The sequence below is a fragment of the Balaenoptera acutorostrata genome, chromosome 1 (genome assembly GCF_949987535.1).
Source record: "Balaenoptera acutorostrata chromosome 1, mBalAcu1.1, whole genome shotgun sequence".
Taxonomy (NCBI): domain Eukaryota; kingdom Metazoa; phylum Chordata; class Mammalia; order Artiodactyla; family Balaenopteridae; genus Balaenoptera; species Balaenoptera acutorostrata.
Genome location: NC_080064.1, coordinates 68108633 through 68127841, shown reverse-complemented (window position 1 = coordinate 68127841; position 19209 = coordinate 68108633). Strand labels below are relative to the sequence as shown.

General features: G+C 42.2%; 1 protein-coding gene across 2 annotated transcripts in view; it reads right to left on the bottom strand.

The window, feature by feature from the left end:
* Positions 1–19209, bottom strand: part of AK5 (adenylate kinase 5) — a 251823-nt gene that overhangs the window by 31029 nt on the left and 201585 nt on the right. For both annotated transcript variants that reach the window (XM_007191756.3, XM_057543927.1), the window contains exons 11-12: positions 4321–4484; positions 1965–2081 (exon numbers count right to left, since the gene is read on the bottom strand). In XM_007191756.3, the coding sequence (XP_007191818.2) occupies positions 1965–2081; positions 4321–4484 (281 nt within the window). The remainder of the gene's footprint in view (positions 1–1964; positions 2082–4320; positions 4485–19209) is intronic.

Sequence of the window (19209 nt, the reverse complement as noted above, 5' to 3'; positions counted from 1 at the left end):
TAAATGAAATAAGCCAGTGACAAAAGGACAAATCTGATTCCACTTATGTGAGGTACCTAGAGTAGTCAATTCATAAAGACAGAAAGTGGAACAGTGGTTGTCAGGGGGCGGGGGACAGGGAAATGGGGAGTTTAATAAGTGTAGAGTTTCAGTTTTGCAAGTTGAAAAGAGTTCTGGAGATTGGTTGCACAACAATACGAATACACTTAACATGACTGAAGCGTACACTTAAAATTGGTTAAGATGGTAAATTTTATGTTCTGTAAATATACAGAACATGGTAAAATATTACCATGATTAAAAAAAAAACTAGAACAATCCTCCCAATTCCATTTTGTAAAAAAGTGGTTGATTATATAGAAATCTGAGCTCTTAAAGTGGTTTGTTTGGTGGAAGAAGGCTGTTTAGATTTCTGGTACATGAGTGCCCATCAGGAATCACCTGGAACTGCCACAGTCCCAGGTGCTGCCACACAAATCCACTTCTCCCTGCTCACCCCCATCTTGTTGATAAAGGCTCCTGAGTTGAGATTCAGAAAGTCAGTCCCGGGAGTTAGAGCCCACCCTTGGCAACTGGGCCAGGGAATTTCTTCTCTGACTCTGGTTGCAAATAGGAAATGCAAGGGAAGGTGAGCAATTGTCCTTTAAGTATTTAGACACCATCTAAGGAAACTAATTAAAACAGAGACTCAGAAGGAGGTCAAACTAACTCCCAGGGGTCACACAAGTACCATTACCCCTAATCTACGTTGCAGTGTTAGAGATGGATGGAGATGGGCCCCCCCAAATCTTAGTCCTACCGGTAGTTGTCACTTACCAGTGAGTTGGCACTTACTAGCTGTGGGGCTGTGGGCAAGTCATGTAACCTCTCTGGGCTTAACTCATCACCTTTACCATGAAGAAAGTACCTCCTCTCTCTATCTAAAAGGTTATTAAAATTATATCAAATGAAATAACATACATAAAAGTGTTTTTAAAACTAGTCTAAAGAGATCTCTATATAAATATTAATTCTTGTAGGCTCTGGAATCTTTGTTTAATAAATGGGGACAATTGTTTCCCTCTTGCTTGGACTTTGTAAAATTAGAGATAATGTATGTAAAGTGTGTAGCCCAGGACTTAGCCCAGAGTAGGCTCAATAAATGATAGGAGCAATATTTTTTACTTCCTGCTGTTCCCCTGTGAGTGGCCTCCTAGTGAAGAGGGTGGAACCTATACCTGATGCTGGGATGGTCAGAGGGGTACATATATCTGACTCTGCCTGTCCAGCAACCTTTCTCCTAGCCTTCTTCTAAGGGCATCCTATTTTTCTTTGGGTAATTCCCTTCCCTTTCTTTTCATGGTTCTGGTGTGGTGCCCATTCTTGCCCAACTCTTCCCCTTGCTTCACTTCCCGGGGAGAGCCATCAATCAGGAAACCTTTGGTCTGCCTGGTTCAGGTGTGGTGCCCATTCTCCCTCCTTTCTTCCCATCCTTGCCCTGGTCCTCCAGGCTGGACCAGGATATTCCTGGATATCCACAGTGATTGGTTCCGTGATGAGCCCAGGACCTGATGATCCAAGATAATGAAACAAAATCCTAGGTTTTTTGCTGGAGAATAGAAACACTTTTCTGTGAGATCACTTAGATGGTAGAATATAAGCCTGTAACAGGAAGAAAATGAGGCCAACGCAAAGAAAGAATATCCGAGAGATGGAGGACGTCAGATCACTGATGAACAAATTTGAATACATGGATCCAACCAAGTGTGAACTGCTCTTGGAAGTTTTAGTTACTTGAACCCATAAACCCACCACCAGCGTCCCCACCCTCCACCCTGTTTTTAGCCTGCATGCTGAGTTTCTGCCATTTGTAACAGAAAGTTTTATTTCATGTAATTGAGAAAGGCATAGACTTTGAATTTATCCCCCAGCCTCGATGATGTCCCCTATTTTTCTTCTGGTATGATCCCCATAACAACACTCACCCTACGTCCGAACTCTTCCCCTTGCTTCACTTCCTGAGGATAGCCATCAATCAGGAAACCCTTGGTGTTTCTGAGGTTGGCCACCATGGCCTCCTTCAGGAGCTCCAGAATGAGGCCCTGGAGCGGAGGGAGAGCAGTCAGGACCCGAGCTCTTCCACAGAACAGCACTGGAGTCAGCGCAGTTCTCCCGAGCCATCCCATCACGGGAGGGAGAGAGATAACCGCAAGATGTTGAGAACAAACTTATGGATACCAAGGAGGGAAGCGGGGGGAGTGGGATGAATTGGGAGACTGGGCTTGACATATATACACGACTATGTATAAAATAGATAACTAATGAGAACCCACTGTATAGCACAGGGAACTATACTCAACGCTCTGTGGTGACCTAAGTGGGAAGGAAATCTAAAAAAGAGGGGATATATGTATACGTATAACTGATTCACTTTGCTGTACAGCAGAAACTAACACAACAGTGTAAAGCAACTAATTCTCCAATACAAATTAGTTAAAAAAAGATTAACAGCAGGCAGCAATATACTGTATTTCATCAACTCCAAATCTCACCCCCCCCCCATTTTAATGTCTATGGAATTGGTAGGTATCTTACAGTCAGTGCTGGGTCATAGTTTAATTGTTAGTGTTTTTTTCTTACCGGTATATTTTTATTGGCTATATTTTACTGGGGTGTCTAAAAATAATGACATCTTAGATTAGGTGAAATACAGTGCTGTATTTCATACAGTAGCACTCCTTGAATTAGGCCTAATGCCAGTTTAAAACTAGACAAAACACGGTATAAAATGTGCTTCACTGTTGATTTGTTCCAGTAAATATTTTATAAAATTTGACACACACTGACTTGAGGAGACTTTCAGTAGATAATGAAGTAGCATTTTCTAGCAATATCACTTTGTTAAAAAATTTGATTTAACTTGCGCTTATGGAAATAAGGAAGGAGAGATACATGGAAGCTTGGGAACAGATGTAGGAAAATGCCACCAGCTGCCCAAACTGGGGGGAATTCCTTGTGTTCTCTGGGTCCCAGGCATCCTCTGACTTTTGGCAGGGACTTGGGGAATGCAGCCATCGTAAGGGTGGTCAGAAACTATCCCTAGATAATAATGAATTAAATCTGCATGAAGCTTACATTCTAGTGAAAAAGACAGATAATAGACGAACAAGTAAATATATAGAAATAATCAGCTAGAGAGAACTACTAGGAACAAAATTAAAGCAGGACAGAAGAAGCAGAATGTTACAGGTGCTATTTTAGATGGGGTGCTCAGCAAGGGTCTCTTTGATAAATTGTGATATTTAAGTAGAGATCTGGATGAAGTAAAGGAGCAAACTCTATGCATATATGAAGGAAGAGGGCTCAGGCTAAGGAAACAGCAAGTGCAAAGGCCCTGAGGCAGGAACAGCCTGGCCTGTGGGAGGAACAATGAGGAAGTGACTGGTTGGGTGAGAGTGAACATGAGAGTGGTGGGAAACAGTGTCAGAGAGCAAGCTGGAGTCCAGAGCCACGGGAAGGACTCTGGATTTCATTCTAAGTGTGGTGAGGAGCTGTTGGAAGCCTCTGGGGAAGGGGATAAACGATTTCAAGAAATCACTCTGGCTGCTGTGAAAAGAGTGAACTGTAGGGGGAAAAGAGTGGGCAGAAGGAGGCCCACCGAGAGTCAACTGCAATGGTCTGTTTCCTTTCATGAGGACCATTCTGGCTTCCAGGTGGGAAACAGACTGTAGCTGGTTGAAGAGGAAGCCTAAAGCTCTGTTAGCTAATAGGGCTGCATTGTACGAGCCCTGACTACAGAGCCTAGTGTGGGACCTAGTCTGGAAGGGATGAATGTTTTTTGATACCCGTGGCATCCAGCTTCTCAGAGATGGGCAGTGACTTGAAAACAAACCAAAAAAGGTAAATAAAAGGGATATTCTTTACTTCAGCCACACAAGGAAGATACCAAATTTCAAGTTAATGTCATTATACTTCTCAGAACTAGACCAAAATGTTGTTTTTTATTTTCCAGTGGGTTCTAATTCTAGGTTCTGCTGCACCAAGCTCACTTCTGCTTTGAAGATTTTAACTGTAAAGCGGGGACCAATTTTAGAAGAAAATATGAAACAAGGTAACATTCAAGGGGCTGGCAGAGCAACAAGACAGAAGGAACCTGGGCCTGGACAACTTGGTCTGGCAGCTGGCTCTCTGCTGCGGACCTCCCGCCTGCCTCTGGACTGTTACATAAGAAAGAAATGAAATACAGCTATTGTCCTTTTTGGGTTTCTTTGTTCCAGAAGCTTAGATTAATTGCAACACTCCCAAATCTCTCCCCAGCCAGAGAAGGCAGCTGTTGCTTACTGAGGGCACCAGCTCTCCACGTTCCATGATGTTTCTGATCAATTTGCTTCTTTCAGATTCTGATGACAGCTCATTCCGCAGGAGCTTGCCAGTCGAGAGATGTGTAAATCCGTATTTTTCCACCAGCTTTTCACACTGTGTGCCTTTGCCAGAGCCTGGGCCACCTAGAAAAGAAGTCATGTATTAGACATCCATCCCAAATCTGGTGCCTCATTTTGGGCTATAATCACCATGGTGAGCAGGCCTCAGTGCTTCATCCACCAGCATGGACTGAGCAGTGATGATTTACCGGGAGCGTGTCCAGAGCTGTGGATACAGTGGAGAATGGGACACAGACCTTGCCCTCAACAAGCTTACTGTCCATGGACGGCAGATGGTGTTGTAGACAAAAAACAGCAGTCACTATAGGTGGTCTAGTGGGGAGGAGTTCCAGATGTTACAGGGGGCAGAACAGGGGGCAGAGCAGGGGTCCACAATCCCAGTTTGGTAGACACGCATGTCAGAGAAGTTTCCTGGGGCACTGAATCCATTCATGTGCAAAGCACGGACCACGGTGCCTGATACACTGTGAATGTTCAACAAATGCTAGCCATTACTTTTAAAATAAATTGTTTTCAAATTTATGGTTACCAAAGAGGCAAGAGGAGGGGGATAAATTAGGAGTTTGGGATTAACATATACACACTACTATATATAAAATAGATAACCAACAAGGACCTACTGTATAGCAGTAGGAACTATACTCAATATTTTATAATAACCTATAAGAGAAAAGAATCTGAAAAAGAGAAGATAAATATATAACTGAATCACTGTGCTGTGCACCTGAAGCTAGCACAACATTGTGAATCAACTATATTTCAATAAAAATATTGTTTTCATTTTCAAACACAAGCCTACAGAAGAGTTATGAGTACAAAGAATTTTCTGAAACATTTAAGAATCAGCGGCCAACCTGATGCCTCATGGCTACAGAACACTTAAATGTCATTTCCTCCGGACAAGGAACCAAACACATCCTCCTAAATAACTACATCTTCAGACCCCATTCACATTTCAGTGGAATTGTCCCAATCATCTCAATAATGTCCTCTGAAGCCGATGGATCAAGTTCAGAATCATGTGCTGCCTTTGGTTGTCATGTCCTTCTGGTCTTCTTCCCAAAGGAACAGTTCCTCTGTGTTTCCCTGACACTTTTGAAGATTATAAATAGTTATTTTATGGAATGTCCCTCAATATGAATTTTTCTGTTGTTTTCTAGCTATTATTACTGATGATCTCCCATAGTCCTTTGATGAACATTACATCTTGACTCTTTCCTTGCCCCTCCCTAAGTTCAACTAGTTGCTAAGTTGTAAGCTTTTACATCTTGAAAATAATAATAGCTAACCTCTGCCAAGTGCTTACTGTACTGGTCACTGCTCTAAGCATTTACATTATCTTAAGAGAGGCAGACACTGGTATTATTCCCATTTTACAGATGGGGAAGCGGAGGCACTGAGAAGTTAGCTGCCTTAGGCGGCAAGAGCAAGTACGTAGCAGTCTAGGATTCGAAGCCTGGACTCTGGCTCTCAGAGGTGTTCCCACCTCTCTTGGCTGCTGTGTCCAGATTCACCTCCACGGTTCAGGTCCTCACGCTCTCGGTGTACAGCAGCCGTCCTGCCTCTGCGTTGGGCAATGGGTGAGGTTTTGAGGTCCAGCAGACCTGCTAGCAGGGTGAGTTGCCTGAAAAGCATGTCACCGCCCAGCTCAGAGCATTCAGTGGCTTGCCATTCCTCACAGAATGAAATCCCAGCTCCTTAGAGTGGCATTTCTAGCTTCTAGAATCTAGTCCCATCCAACCTCTCCAACCTTCTTTTTTTTTTTTTAATTTTTATTTATTTATTTATTTATTTATTTATTTATTTATGGCTGTGTTGGGTCTCCGTTTCTGTGCGAGGGCTTTCTCTAGTTGTGGCAAGTGGGGGCCACTCTTCATCGCGGTGCGCGGGCCTCTCACTATCGCGGCCTCTCTTGTTGCGGAACACAGGCTCCAGACGTGCAGGTTCAGTAGTTGTGGCTCACGGGCCCAGTTGCTCCGCGGCATGTGGGATCTTCCCAGACCAGGGCTCGAACCCGTGTTTCCTGCATTGGCAGGCGGATTCTCAACCACTGCGCCACCAGGGAAGCCCCTCCAACCTTTTTCTTCATTTCTTATCCTCACCTAACATTGTCATGTCCAACTGTAGACTGTCCCTTCCTCAAGACATACTTTTTTTTTTTTTTAATTTTATTATTTATTTATTTATTTATTTTTGGCTGTGCTGAGTCCTCGTTTCCGTGCGAGGGCTTTCTCCAGTTGTGGCGAGTGGGGGCCACTCTTCATCGCGGTGCACGGGCCTCTCACTATCTCGGCCTCTCTTGTTGTGGAGCACAGGCTCCAGACGCACAGGCTCAGTAATTGTGGCCCACGGACCCAGTCGCTCCGCGGCACGTGGGATCCTCCCAGACCAGGGCTCGAACCCGTGTCCCCTGCGTTGGCAGGCGGACTCTCAACCACTGCACCACCAGGGAAGCCCAAGACATACTTTTTAAAAAACTTTACTTTGAGATAATTGCAGATTCACATTCGTAAGAATAATATAGAGAGATCCCATGTATCCTTTACCAATTTTCCCTTGTGGTGACATCTTGCAAAACTATAGCACAATATCACAACCGGAATATCAGCATTGATGCAATGAAGATACAGAACATTTCCATCACCACAAGAATCCCTCATGTTTTCCTTTTATAGCTACACCCACTTCTCTCCTATACACAGCCCCTCCATCCTTAATCTCTGGCAACCACTAAATCTGTCTATAACTATGTCATTCTGAGAAAATTATATAAATGGAACCATAGACATCAAGATATGCTTTTCCAACGTGCTTTTGCTATTCTTGGGTCCTCAGCCTGGAAGGCTTTTGCTTCCCCCTCTAACTATCAAGATCCTCTTTATCCCTTAGGCCTGGACCCAGTGCTGCCCCCTTCTGGCATCAGCTTGTCCCCCTCACCTCCCTTGGGGTGAGTGATGTAACCAGGGCTTGGGTGCCCTTGGCCTGTCTTATGCTTGGTCTAGGTCTCCCACTCGACTTTCTGCCCCGCAGTGCCTATAGCACAGCACCTGTACACTGTAGGTGCTTCTTAATGCCTGGAGGATTCCCTGTTAAAAGGAAATATTGAACTGAAATGTAAAACACAATTGAGGTTTTCAGCATAGCCATGAGGATTTACGACTTGTTCTGCAATTTTCCTGGCTGGCCTCTCTTCATATTCAAAACTCCTTTCTCAGAACAATTGGCAAGACCCTTCTTGAGGGGCATTAGTTGTGGTCCCTCATCAGTAGAAGGGCCTCTCACTCCCTCTCCTTTGCCTTGGCAGGAAATCCAGGAAAGGTCCACGTTTTCTGACTTCTGCTCATCTGTACAGCTGCTCTCAGCCAAATGGGGAGGGTTCAGACCCCTCACAGTATTGTCATGGATGGCCTAGATGTAGTAGGAAAACAGCAATTACAAAGGCTTGCAAAAATAATGCAGACCACTTAGCAGGAGCGGCCGATTGCCAGCTAATGCTACGTTTGCTCCAAGCGCTATGACTTCTGTCTCCTGAGATAATGGAAATGGAGAGTGGAAACAAGGGAAGGCCACTCAGGGGAGAAGCGCTTCCAGATAAAGGAGTAAGGGGAACAAAGGGCTAGGCTTCTGCAGCGGCCACGAGGGCTTCTGTGGCCGGATTTACCTAGAAACTCTTTTGCTGGGATGGCTGGAAGCCAGTCACGTGGGAAAGATATTTTCAGACTTGGCTTGCAGGGCAAAAATGCTGCGTTCCAATTATTTTCTTCCTTCAGCAACCTACTAATATGACTATTACAGTTTTTGCTCCTCTAAAATATTATTTAATAAATCTCGACACAAAGGCAATTAAAAATCTTCAGCTCAAATTAACCACAGCTGTGTGTGAAGCAGCAGCCACGGCCCCAGTTAGAAACCTTTCGTGGGAGCGACAGCTGCAAATTCTTAACATTCTTGGGCAAACGGTGCAGGCACAGTGGAATTTTAAGTAATCTACACAATGGTTTGATTCTTCCCACGGCTCCAAACCCGAGAACAAAGTGATTATTATCACTGCCGTGAAGGCACAAAAAACTGCTAGGAGATGTATGAATTTTCATACACTGTCACTGACATTTCTTTGAGGCCTTCACTTATGACTTTTAAATTAAAAGCAAAGGAGCCTTGATGTCCTTCTGGGATAATTTGTTACATGGGAAAAACTCTTTCGAGGTGCCACGTATCTGAACAAGCGGGCTGTGGTCTCTGGTTCTGAGATGACTGACAGAGATGTGCTGTCACATTTACTGTCATCTCACTGATTTTTCCTGTATCACTACTCAAGGCTCAACCCCTGAACAAACCTATACACGATACTGCATGGTGTGATTCACAACGCCAGCTGGGGGTAGGAGGTTCCATTTCGAAAGGGTCTGTCAACACTTCAAAAAAAAAAAAAAAGTGAAAAATCTTTATTCTCAACCAATGTGATTAAAATTTTTTTCCATGTGAGGTCAAAGGTGCTATATTGTGAGAAGTACAGACACTGTGGACCTCCAGTTCAGTGCACCCCTTCCCTTAACGCTGCACCGAAGGAAGGGGAAGAAGAGCCTGCAGGAGATTTGGGAGCCCAGGGTCCATGGCTGGACTCTCCCTCGCGCATTCTCCTTGGTACCTCGTGTTCTCTGAGGTGGAAGTGAAACAAGCTGCATCACCTGAGCATGTCCGCCTGAGCCACCTTTTCCAGCGTGCTTTTTATTTATTTATTCATTTATTTATTTCTAAATTGATATTCAGGGTTTACTTTTTTTCAGGGTTTACATTCTTTTTTTTTTAAGCTTTTTTATTTATTTATTTATTTTATTTTTATTTATTTTTGTCTGTGTTGGGTCTTCGTTTCTGTGCGTGGGCTTTCTCTAGTTGCTGCGAGCAGGGGCTACTCTTCGTTGCAGTGCGCAAGCTTCTCATTGCGGTGGCTTCTCTTGTTGCGGAACACGGGCTCTAGGCGTGCGGGCTTTGGTAGTTGTGGCTTGCGGGCTCAGTAGTTGTGGCGCACGGGCTTGGTTGCTCCGTGGCATGTGGGATCTTCCCGGACCAGGGCTCGAGCCCGTGTCCCCTGCATTGGTAGGCAGATTCTTAACCACTGCGCCACCAAGGAAGTCCCTCCAGCGTGCTTTTTATCTTCTGGGGCAATCCTCTTGGGGGACAGCTCCTGGATTCATTAGTTGGGCTCTGCAGGAGAAGACCTGCCTCCTATGTGACTTTGCAGGGTGCTTGGCCTCAGGGCGAAAAGAACAGAACGGCAAAGCTGGTGTGTTAGAGCACATTCTGCACTCAGAAAGAAAGCCCAAGTAAATACTGATGTCAGGTTGATAATTAGCTGGATCCCAAATACAAACAAATGCAGGGACATAAGTTTCCATTACACTTAACAGTGTTTTGAATAGTAATGGTGTAGAGCAGGCTCTAGTGTCCTTGGTTGACATTTTACTGTATCTTGTTAACCGTAGGATGCAACCTGGAACTAAGCATGAGGCCTATTAATACTGCTCTTCATTTGACAAACATCTGTTGGACAGCTACTGTGGGTCAGACACTGTGCTGAGAGCTGGGAATCGAAAGATTCAGAGGCCCTGTCTTCCATCAGAGAACTCACCCTCTAAGGGGACGCCGACAGGTGAGCCCAGCATCACAGCAGTGTGAGGGGGCTGCAAGCCAGGCCTGTCAACACCACTGCAGGGGCGCTGGGCGGGACTCCTCGCTCAGGCAGGGGAAAACACGTATGATTACCTTTGCTAACACCTGGGAAGTGTGGAAAAGAGGAGCAAAAGGCTGAGCTTGGTATCTTCAGCAAAGTGACTTGGAACATGAAAAGGTCTTGCAGAGAACGGTGGGACAGGGAGCATGGTGTACTGGGAAGGGCACAGGACAGACGGGTCGAGTAATAACCCCTGGCTCTACCACTTGCTAGACGAGTGGTTCTGGGTGAGTCTTTTAACTTCTCTGAGTCTTAGTTTCCTCATCTGTAAAATGGGGGGAAATAAGAACCAACTCCCTGCCTCATTCTACCTGTGCTCTCCTTCCGCCTCATCTTCCATTCCTGCCCAGTCACTAAGCAACTTTGACAAATTGAGTCTACATTTGAAAAGTTTCTGAAATCTGTCCCTTTGTCCCAAATCTCCCTTGTCACATCTCTCTGCCAAAAAAAATTGGTGCTTGATAAATGCTACTTATAACGCGAGGCGGTTACTCATCCCATTAGCTCTTCCTGAGTTAACATCTGCAGGGTGTCATCCAGCATAGCAAGGTTGGAATCAAACATAATCCAACAAGTATGGGGACTAGCCATCACTCCGAGACATCCAGACCACTTGCAGGTAATTAAGATATATATTAGTGTGTGTGTTCACACACACACACACACACACACACATACATATTTGACTACATTTACAAATATATGTATCTGGTTTGGAAAACTCATAAAGTTTATTTTCTCTAAGGCAAAGCAGAGGGGACAGCATTCTACAGGTTCTAATGTCATCAACAAAGCTTTTCAGTCCTTAATTCCCATCCCACCCCAGCCTCAGTGTTCTCTAAACCTCTTTAGCTCCAATGACCTTCATCACTAACCCAATTTTAGCTCGCCTTTGATCTGGATGAAGCTGAGAGTTCATCATTACTTGGGTCTGTCCTCCCACCCTGCTCACATCTTCTTCTTCTCCCTGTCTCTTTTCTCTTGACCTCATTTCTTCTCAACTTGTTCTCTGTTCTCACTGTGACCTCATCGAGTAGGTCCATTCCCTTTGGGCTCCACTTACCTCCCTGACCAGCTGGACGCCAGGCCCTTTCTAGTAACTCTGAATCCTTTGCACCCTTTGCATTCTATTGTGACTGTGATGAGAACCCCCAGCCTACTCTCTGCCCAACCCACCATTTACTTGATTTGCACCTACTCTGGGTTGCTAAGAATTCCATAGGAAGGTCAGAAAACTGAGCCAACTGGGTTTCTATCTAACTTCATAATAGCTTTTAATGCTTCTTGGCAGATACAGTCTTCTTTTGCTGATACCAAATTCGATGTCCAAGGATGGATTCTAATATATTTCCCCATTGTCCGTAAATCCTCAAACATACTCTTATTCCTTTCCCTTTTAACAGGCATTTACATCTTCCTATTATTCACTAAGAAGGTGAAGATTATCTTCTTTCCTCAACATTTTCAAAATGTGTATATCTTCATCCTTTGTCCTCCATCTCTCCTTTCTCTCATTTGGAAGATGCTATACAACTAGTCAGCCTAAGGCTAACTTCTCTGCTTTGGCTCTTGTAGCACTTCGGCGTTTTCCTTCATAGCATTTTTCACAGAATATAATTACTTTCTATCTATCTGTCTATCTATCTATCTATCTATCTATCTATCTATCTATCTATCTATCATCTATTATCTATATCTCCATTGTCTATATCTTTCACCTATCTCTTATCATCTATCATATCTATCAATTATCCATCATCTATATCTATCCATCATCTATATCTACCTATCATCTATCCATCTACTGTCTCTATCTCCTATTCTATCTATCTATCTATCATCTATTATCTATATATCCATTGTCTATATCTTTCACCTATCTCTTATCATCTATCATATCTATCAATTATCCATCATCTATATCTATCCATCATCTATATCTACCTATCATCTATCCATCTACTGTCTCTATCACCTATCCTGTCTATCTATCTATCTATCTATCTATCTATCTATCTATCTATCTATCTATCTACCTATCTATCATCTATAGTTTACTTAAAGTCTGTCTTCCATATTAGACTCTACAGGATATGGGTATGCTTTGCTTACCACAGTGCCCAAACATAGTGCCTCAAATACAGTTGTCTACTGTGTTTCTAAGTTGTCTACATTATAATAGTGACTGAAATAGTAAATACTTCGATGGTGAATGGATCCTCTCTTCCTGCCTGCTCCAAACACTTGATCCTCTCTTTCTAGTGCACATTAAATTCATTCCTCTCTGTTGGCACCATCTTTTCTGTAAACAACCTGCCTAGCTCTTCCCCATCCAAATAAAAATATTTCCACCATTGTCTGTATCCTCTAGTTGTCTTTACATTCTTTCCCTTTCTTCCAGTAGCCTGAAACTGCCCATTTCCATTTCCTCCTCTTTTATTGACTCCTTAGCCTCTTGCAAGCCACCTCCTACCCTCATCACTCTCTGAAATTGATCTTTAAAGTTCAACAGTAATTGCATAATTGTCATCTTATTCAATGACCTTCTCCTAGTCTTTACTGTCTTTGACTCTTTAGTAACATTTAACACCACTGATAAACATCTTAAAATTCTCTTTGCCCTTGATTTCCAGACACATAATTTGCCCATTTTCTCTCCCTTCCTTTGCCAGGCAGAAACTCACAGAGAGTAGAAACTGCTTTATTTATGTTGGTCTCCCCACAGAACCTTGCAAGGTATCCCAGGCAATTGTTGAACAGAATCAACGTCTAGGAGCCTTATGGCCCCACAAGAGTGACAACTATATTCCTTTTCCCATTAAAGGAACCCTGGACCAAAGGAATCGAGTTCTAGGTTCATACCCCAGACCTTTATCTGGTGAGATGACTTTAATGGAGTCACTTATCCTCTCTGAGCTTCAACCTCTTCAATTACAAAGTAGAGATGATCATCACGCCTATTGGTTGTGAGGACAAAATGTGATAATGCATATAAACTGCTTGGAACAGTAGCTGGCACAGTGAAATACTCAATAAGCATCATGATTATTATCTGTAAAATGAGGCAGCTCGTGTTAGTGATGCTTAGAAGTCCTCCCACCTCTAACATTCTGTGCTTTTACAAAGATTAGATACATCATTTTATATTGTGGTACTATTTTAACATCTTTAAAGACAGATAGTCTTCACAGTCACAGCCTGTGAAGGTATCAAATCTTCTTCAAATCAAACTATCCTATTTTTAGATAGTCCTCAGTGTTGTTTAAAAATCTATCAGATTTCTACCTCTTGAAATATTTCTTTCTGTCTGAATGAAAATGGGCTTCAAGATCGGGTTCAGGTTTTTGTAACTGAATGATTCCTTTAAGAGAAAAGCTATTCTGCCATCAGATCATGAAATGACTGTGACCTAGGAATGATCCTCAACCATTGTGGGCCCATGAGTCATTTTAAATATCCTGTATCTTGGGTGAGCTGTGTCACCATACAGAGTTTCAGCAGGGCTGCTGGGAATTGGCTCTCTCTGACCAGAAACAGTTAAGAAAAATAGATCTTTATCCTCAAAGACAGTATCTCTATTCGTTCTGAAACGCACTGCTGCTTCAGGTTATTTGCTGAATAGGATGAAGAATGCCAGTGATAGGGTCAGCTGAAGGTTATGTGGAAGAATTTCACACGGGACTGGGAACTTCTTGATAGCAGGGACTGTGCCTTATTTATCGGTACGTGGTGTATAGTAGGCACGCAATAGTTATTAGATCAGTCAATGAATAAATGACTGAATGAATGGATGGTGAATGATCAGGGAGCTTCAGGGAGGTAGCCTCCTAACATTGGGAGTTAGGAGACCTTGGTTCTAGACCATTCCTGGTTTGAACTAGCCGAGAGATCTTGGGAGAGTCACTCTGCCTCCTCAAATGCTATAGCTTCCTTGTCTGTAAATCAGAGTCTGGATTAAATTAGTGGTTTCCTGTGCTATTTTATATTACATTTCCTAAATATTCCAGCTTCTCTTCAATAGTGCTTCTCCCTGAGGAAATATTACTCATCCCCACCTTTTGAACTTAAAAGTCCCCAAGTGACTTGCTTTGATCAATGAACTGGGGGCAGAGGTGGATGTGTGTCATATTTAGGCAGAGGTTTTTATAGCCAATGCATGGTTTTCTGTGTCTCTTTTCTCTTTGCCATGAAATTAGCAATATTTTGGATAGTAGGGGCTCCATCAGCATGGTTACCAGAGTGAAGCCCAGTCAACTGTTGACAAACATGTAGCATTAGTCCAGAAAAAGAAGAAGAAGAGGAGGAGGTGGAGGAGGAAGAAGAAAAAGGAGAAACATCTTTGTTGTTCTACATCACAGAGATTTTTAGTTATGCTTCTTACTACAGCATAACTTAGCTTCTTCTGACTGATACGTTCCCAAACTTGACTGTGCATCAGAATCACCTGGGGAGGTTGAAAAATTGCTGAATCAGTAGATCTCTGAACCTCTGGGGTTGAGGTCTTGGAATTTATAGTTTTAGAAAGTTCCCCAGGGAAAGTATACAGATATTGGCAATTGACTTTGGAATATGTAAGGAAAAAAGATGTATTGATGGATGGATAAAGGGGTGGATAGAGGGAAAGATACATGAGAAAACAGTTATTGTAAATGTTAATGGCAGAATCTAGGCAGTGGGTTTACGAGTGTTCACTATAAAATTCTTTCAGCTTTGCTGAATATTTGAAATATTTTCAAAATAAAAAGAGATCTTAAAAAAATTTTCCTCAGGTGATTCTGATGGTTAGCTTGATTTGAACTTCTAGGCTAGATAATCTAAGGAAAGCCATTTGCTGCGAATGTCCCAGTGGTCACTGCAGGGAGTCTGTAGTGTTGATCTTTCTTTTAATATTTACAATGTAATAATTCTGAGATAATGATTCTATCATGAGTGAATATAATGGTTATTGAGAATCCGCATTGCCTTATCAAAAGCAAGGCTATCCTTTCTGTTGCAGATGAGGGAACTTTTTGTTTTCTCAGCATCGAGCTGGAGGTAACGGGAGGGGGATTATGGCCTATTTTGTACCAACGGAGTGGGTCAGAGACAAGTTCGAGAGGTCACTGCAGACTGTTCACATAAAGGTATCTGGTTCACAGTGCTTTTGGCTTGATATTTGACCCTAATAAGTATCTATCTATATGTTTTATTTGTAATAATTCATTTAATGCTTACAACTATGTGAAGTAGGTGCTCTTTGTAACCCTATTATACAGATGAAAAAACTATGCCCAAGGGCCAACTGTACCTTGGTAACCACTAAGCTCTATAGCCGTTCATATGTAAGGTCATTCTGGAAATCAGACCAACCTGCTGTGCAGAAAAGCACTGTACAGTCTTCAGTCAATCAGAATGGTCACCGGGAGATGGGTTTTAATCATGGACCCCTAGGGTTGCCAGCTGAAATACAAGCTGTCCAGTAGATATTGCATGAAACATACTTATACTAAACACTGTCACTGCCTATCTAAAATCCAAATTTAATTGCGTCTCATATTTTTTTTTTTTTCGCGTCTCATATTTTTATTTGTTAAACCTGTCAAATCTATCAGGCCACACCAGTTATTAGCTTAGAGGCTTTTGGGAGACATGATTTTATCTCTGTCCTGACAACTCTAATGTTCTGTGATTCTGCGATTCATTCAGGTAAAACCATCACAGCCATAGCGAGACATGTGAAATGTCTAATTAAGACAAGACGCTGAAACTGGATTCCACGACTCTAGCTCTTAACGTAGACAGATGACAAGGAAGGTTCAGGTCTTGGGGGAGAGGAAATCACAGGCACCATGATGGTGATTCCTAAACATTTACACCCCATGACGCTCCTACAGCTCATAGCACCCCAACCCCATCTCATCCCAACAGGGACAGAGACAAGATTTCCAAACTGCTCACAAGTAAATACCACTAAAAACCCTGTCCTTTGTTTCTTCACCCAGAGGTCTCCAGGGTCTATTCCAGACACAACTCATCAAACTTACAGACTGGAGCCTTCTAATAGTTGCTTCATCAGGCTCTGCTTGTTTGGGTCTCTGAATTCTTGGACTTCATTCTTCTAGAGTACTCCTCCTCTTCCAAATTCTTAAACTTATCAAGCCACCTTTTCCCCTATTTTGTAGACCCTTCATACTATGATCTTAGGCACACATTAAATGACTATAATAGGCAATTTATAATCCAGCTTCTCCTCTCTATTTTTTCCCTTCTTTTATATGAAATAATTTTTCTCGACTGTACAAGAAATATATGCTCCTTATTGAATATTTAGACAACTTGAAAAAGTGAAAAGAAGAAAAATCTCTCATGGTCTCACTCCCCAAATGTAACTGCCAAAAATACATTTTGTTTTGTTTCTTTGCAGCTTTTTTTTTTCTACATATGATTTTCTGGTTTGGTTTTCGTTGGGAATCTGTCTGCTTTGATACTTCTCCTCTTTGGGCTTTTGTATTCTCATATGAATACAAATACATATGAATACAAAAAAAGGTCATTTCCAACACTACCATTCTATGTTTTTGTCTTTGTTAGAGAACTTGGAGAATATTTGTGCTTGCAGTCTATTTTTGTACTGTAAAAGGAAGTGAGGATATTTAAGATGGTTAGGGACATTTGCAGTGGATGTTAGTTGGATTACATCTGGGGTTTTGTGTTCAATTTTGGGCCATACCACAGAAACTGGAAGTCTTATACACTGTGATGAGAATATAAAATGGGTGTAAACTTTCTAAAGGGCAATTTGGTAATATAAGTCAAAAGTTTCGAAAGATTTCAGGTCAATGAATTTATCCTAAGGGGAGAAAATCATGTTTTAATTACATAGATATTCACAGCATTTTTAATGAAAGCAAAAAATTTAGTGAAAATGCATGACAATAGGAATAAACTAAATAAATTATAATATAGCAATACAAAGGAATAGTATGCGGTCATTAAAATGATGCATTGAAAGAAGACAGATAAAACTGAATACATACAGTGTGATTCCATTTACATAAAGTTCAAAAATATCTATGGCATTTTTTGCAGGGGGCAGTGAATAGAAGAGGGCACAGGGACGCTTCTGGGATTGTGGTTATGTTTTTAATTTATTTTTTAACATCTTTATTGGAGTATAATTGCTTTACAATGATGTGTTAGTTTCTGCTTTATAACAAAGTGAATCAGCTATACATATACATATATCCCCATATCCCCTCCCTCTTGCGTCTCCCTCCCACCCTCCCTATCCCACCCTTCTACGTGGTCACAAAGCACCGAGCTGATCTCCCTGTGCTATGCGGCTGCTTCCCAATAGCTATCTATTTTACATTTGGTAGTGTATATATGTCCATGCCACTCTCTCACTTCGCCCCAGCTTACCCTTCCCCCTCCCCATGTCCTCAAGTCCATTCTCTACATTTGCATCTTTATTCCTGTCCTGCCCCTAGCTTCTTCAGAACCATGGATTCTGGTTATGCTTAATCTCTTGATCTGCGTGTTGGTAAGATGCGTGCGTCCACTTAGTGAAAATTCATCAAGCTAAACACTTATGATCCAAGTGCTTTTCTGTTTTGTTTCAGTTCAGTTACCAAAATACCTTTAAAAAATTAAATCCTTTGTTCAGTTTTACAGTCTTAGAAAGATGCCCATGATATCTTGTTAAGTATAAGAAGTAGGTTTCAAAGTTGCATGTTCTCATTTTAATGAAAAACATATATTTAAAATATATATACATAGAAAAAAATCTAAGAGGAATGTAAGTCAAAATCTTAATACTATTCACTCCCAGGCTTTGGGATTTTGGGTGATTTGTTGTTGTTGATACATGTTTTCTAGAATGAAGATGTAATATTTTGTAAAAAGAAAAATCCTTAAACAAAAATTCTGGAGAAATTTTGGCTACATGTGTTCAAGAGACCTGAGGGGGTGAAAAATGATGAAATTAGAATTTATGCATTTATTCCATAAGTTAATATGGAGAATCCACACGAGCAATACAGTATTTCAGTATTGAGGGCACAAGGATTGAGGACATAAGGACACAAGCTGTGCACAGTGCCCAGCTCTCAAGGAGCTTACAGCCTATAGAATAACAGAAGAAGCTGGATGTTCTTAATCAGATGAAAACATGACTCATAGGGAGCTATACATGTCTTCAAATATTTGAATGGCTACAATGATAGAGAGGAAGCTGATTTGTTCTGTGCTGCTCTGCAGGGCAGGATTAGACAAAACAGCGGAAGTTTTGACAGAGCAGGTTTTGACTAGGTCTTAGGAAGACCTTCTTAAAGACAGTGGCTGTGAAACAGAAAGAGACCCTCTCACCTGCAGGGAGACCAAGCACATGCAGCCAGTTCTCTCCACTGGGGCTCAAGCCTAGGATAGTCCCTTCCAGTGATGTTGTGCAGTGTTGGAGTTAACAGTTTAATTTAGGGCTCTTCCTTCTTTGGAGAGGACTTGAAAACAAGGGCTCTAACCAGTTGTTTTTGTTCAGTCTGAGATACTGGAGATGCAAACCTTTTCTTTCTTTCTTGTTTTTTAAAAAAATTTATTTATTTTATTTTATTTTTGGCTGCATCGGGTCTTAGTTGTGGTGTCTGGGCTCTTAGTTGTGGCACGTGGGCTCCAGAGTGCGCGGGCTCAGTAGTTGCAGCATGCAGGCTCAGTAGTTGTGGCATGCGGGCTCTCTAGTTGTGCGGGGGCTCGAGGGAGTGGGCTCTGTAGTTGTGGCATGTGGGCTTAGTTGCCTCGTGGCATGTGGGATCTTTTCCCCGACCAGGGATTGAACCCACGTCCCCTGCATTGGAAGGCAGACTCTTAACCACTGGACCACCAGGGAAGTCCCACAAACCTTTTCTAAGTTTGTATCCTCCTACCCCTATTTACCCTGAGAACATTAAAAAAAAAAAAAAATCCTGTAAAACTCAAAGGTAAATATGAGGGGTGTATGGGCAGATTCATCAAGGGAAGTTTTTCCCTCCTGGTGCTTGCTTGCCTGTTTACCAGCCCTGGACTGGTCCTTGGTCAACATCTCTT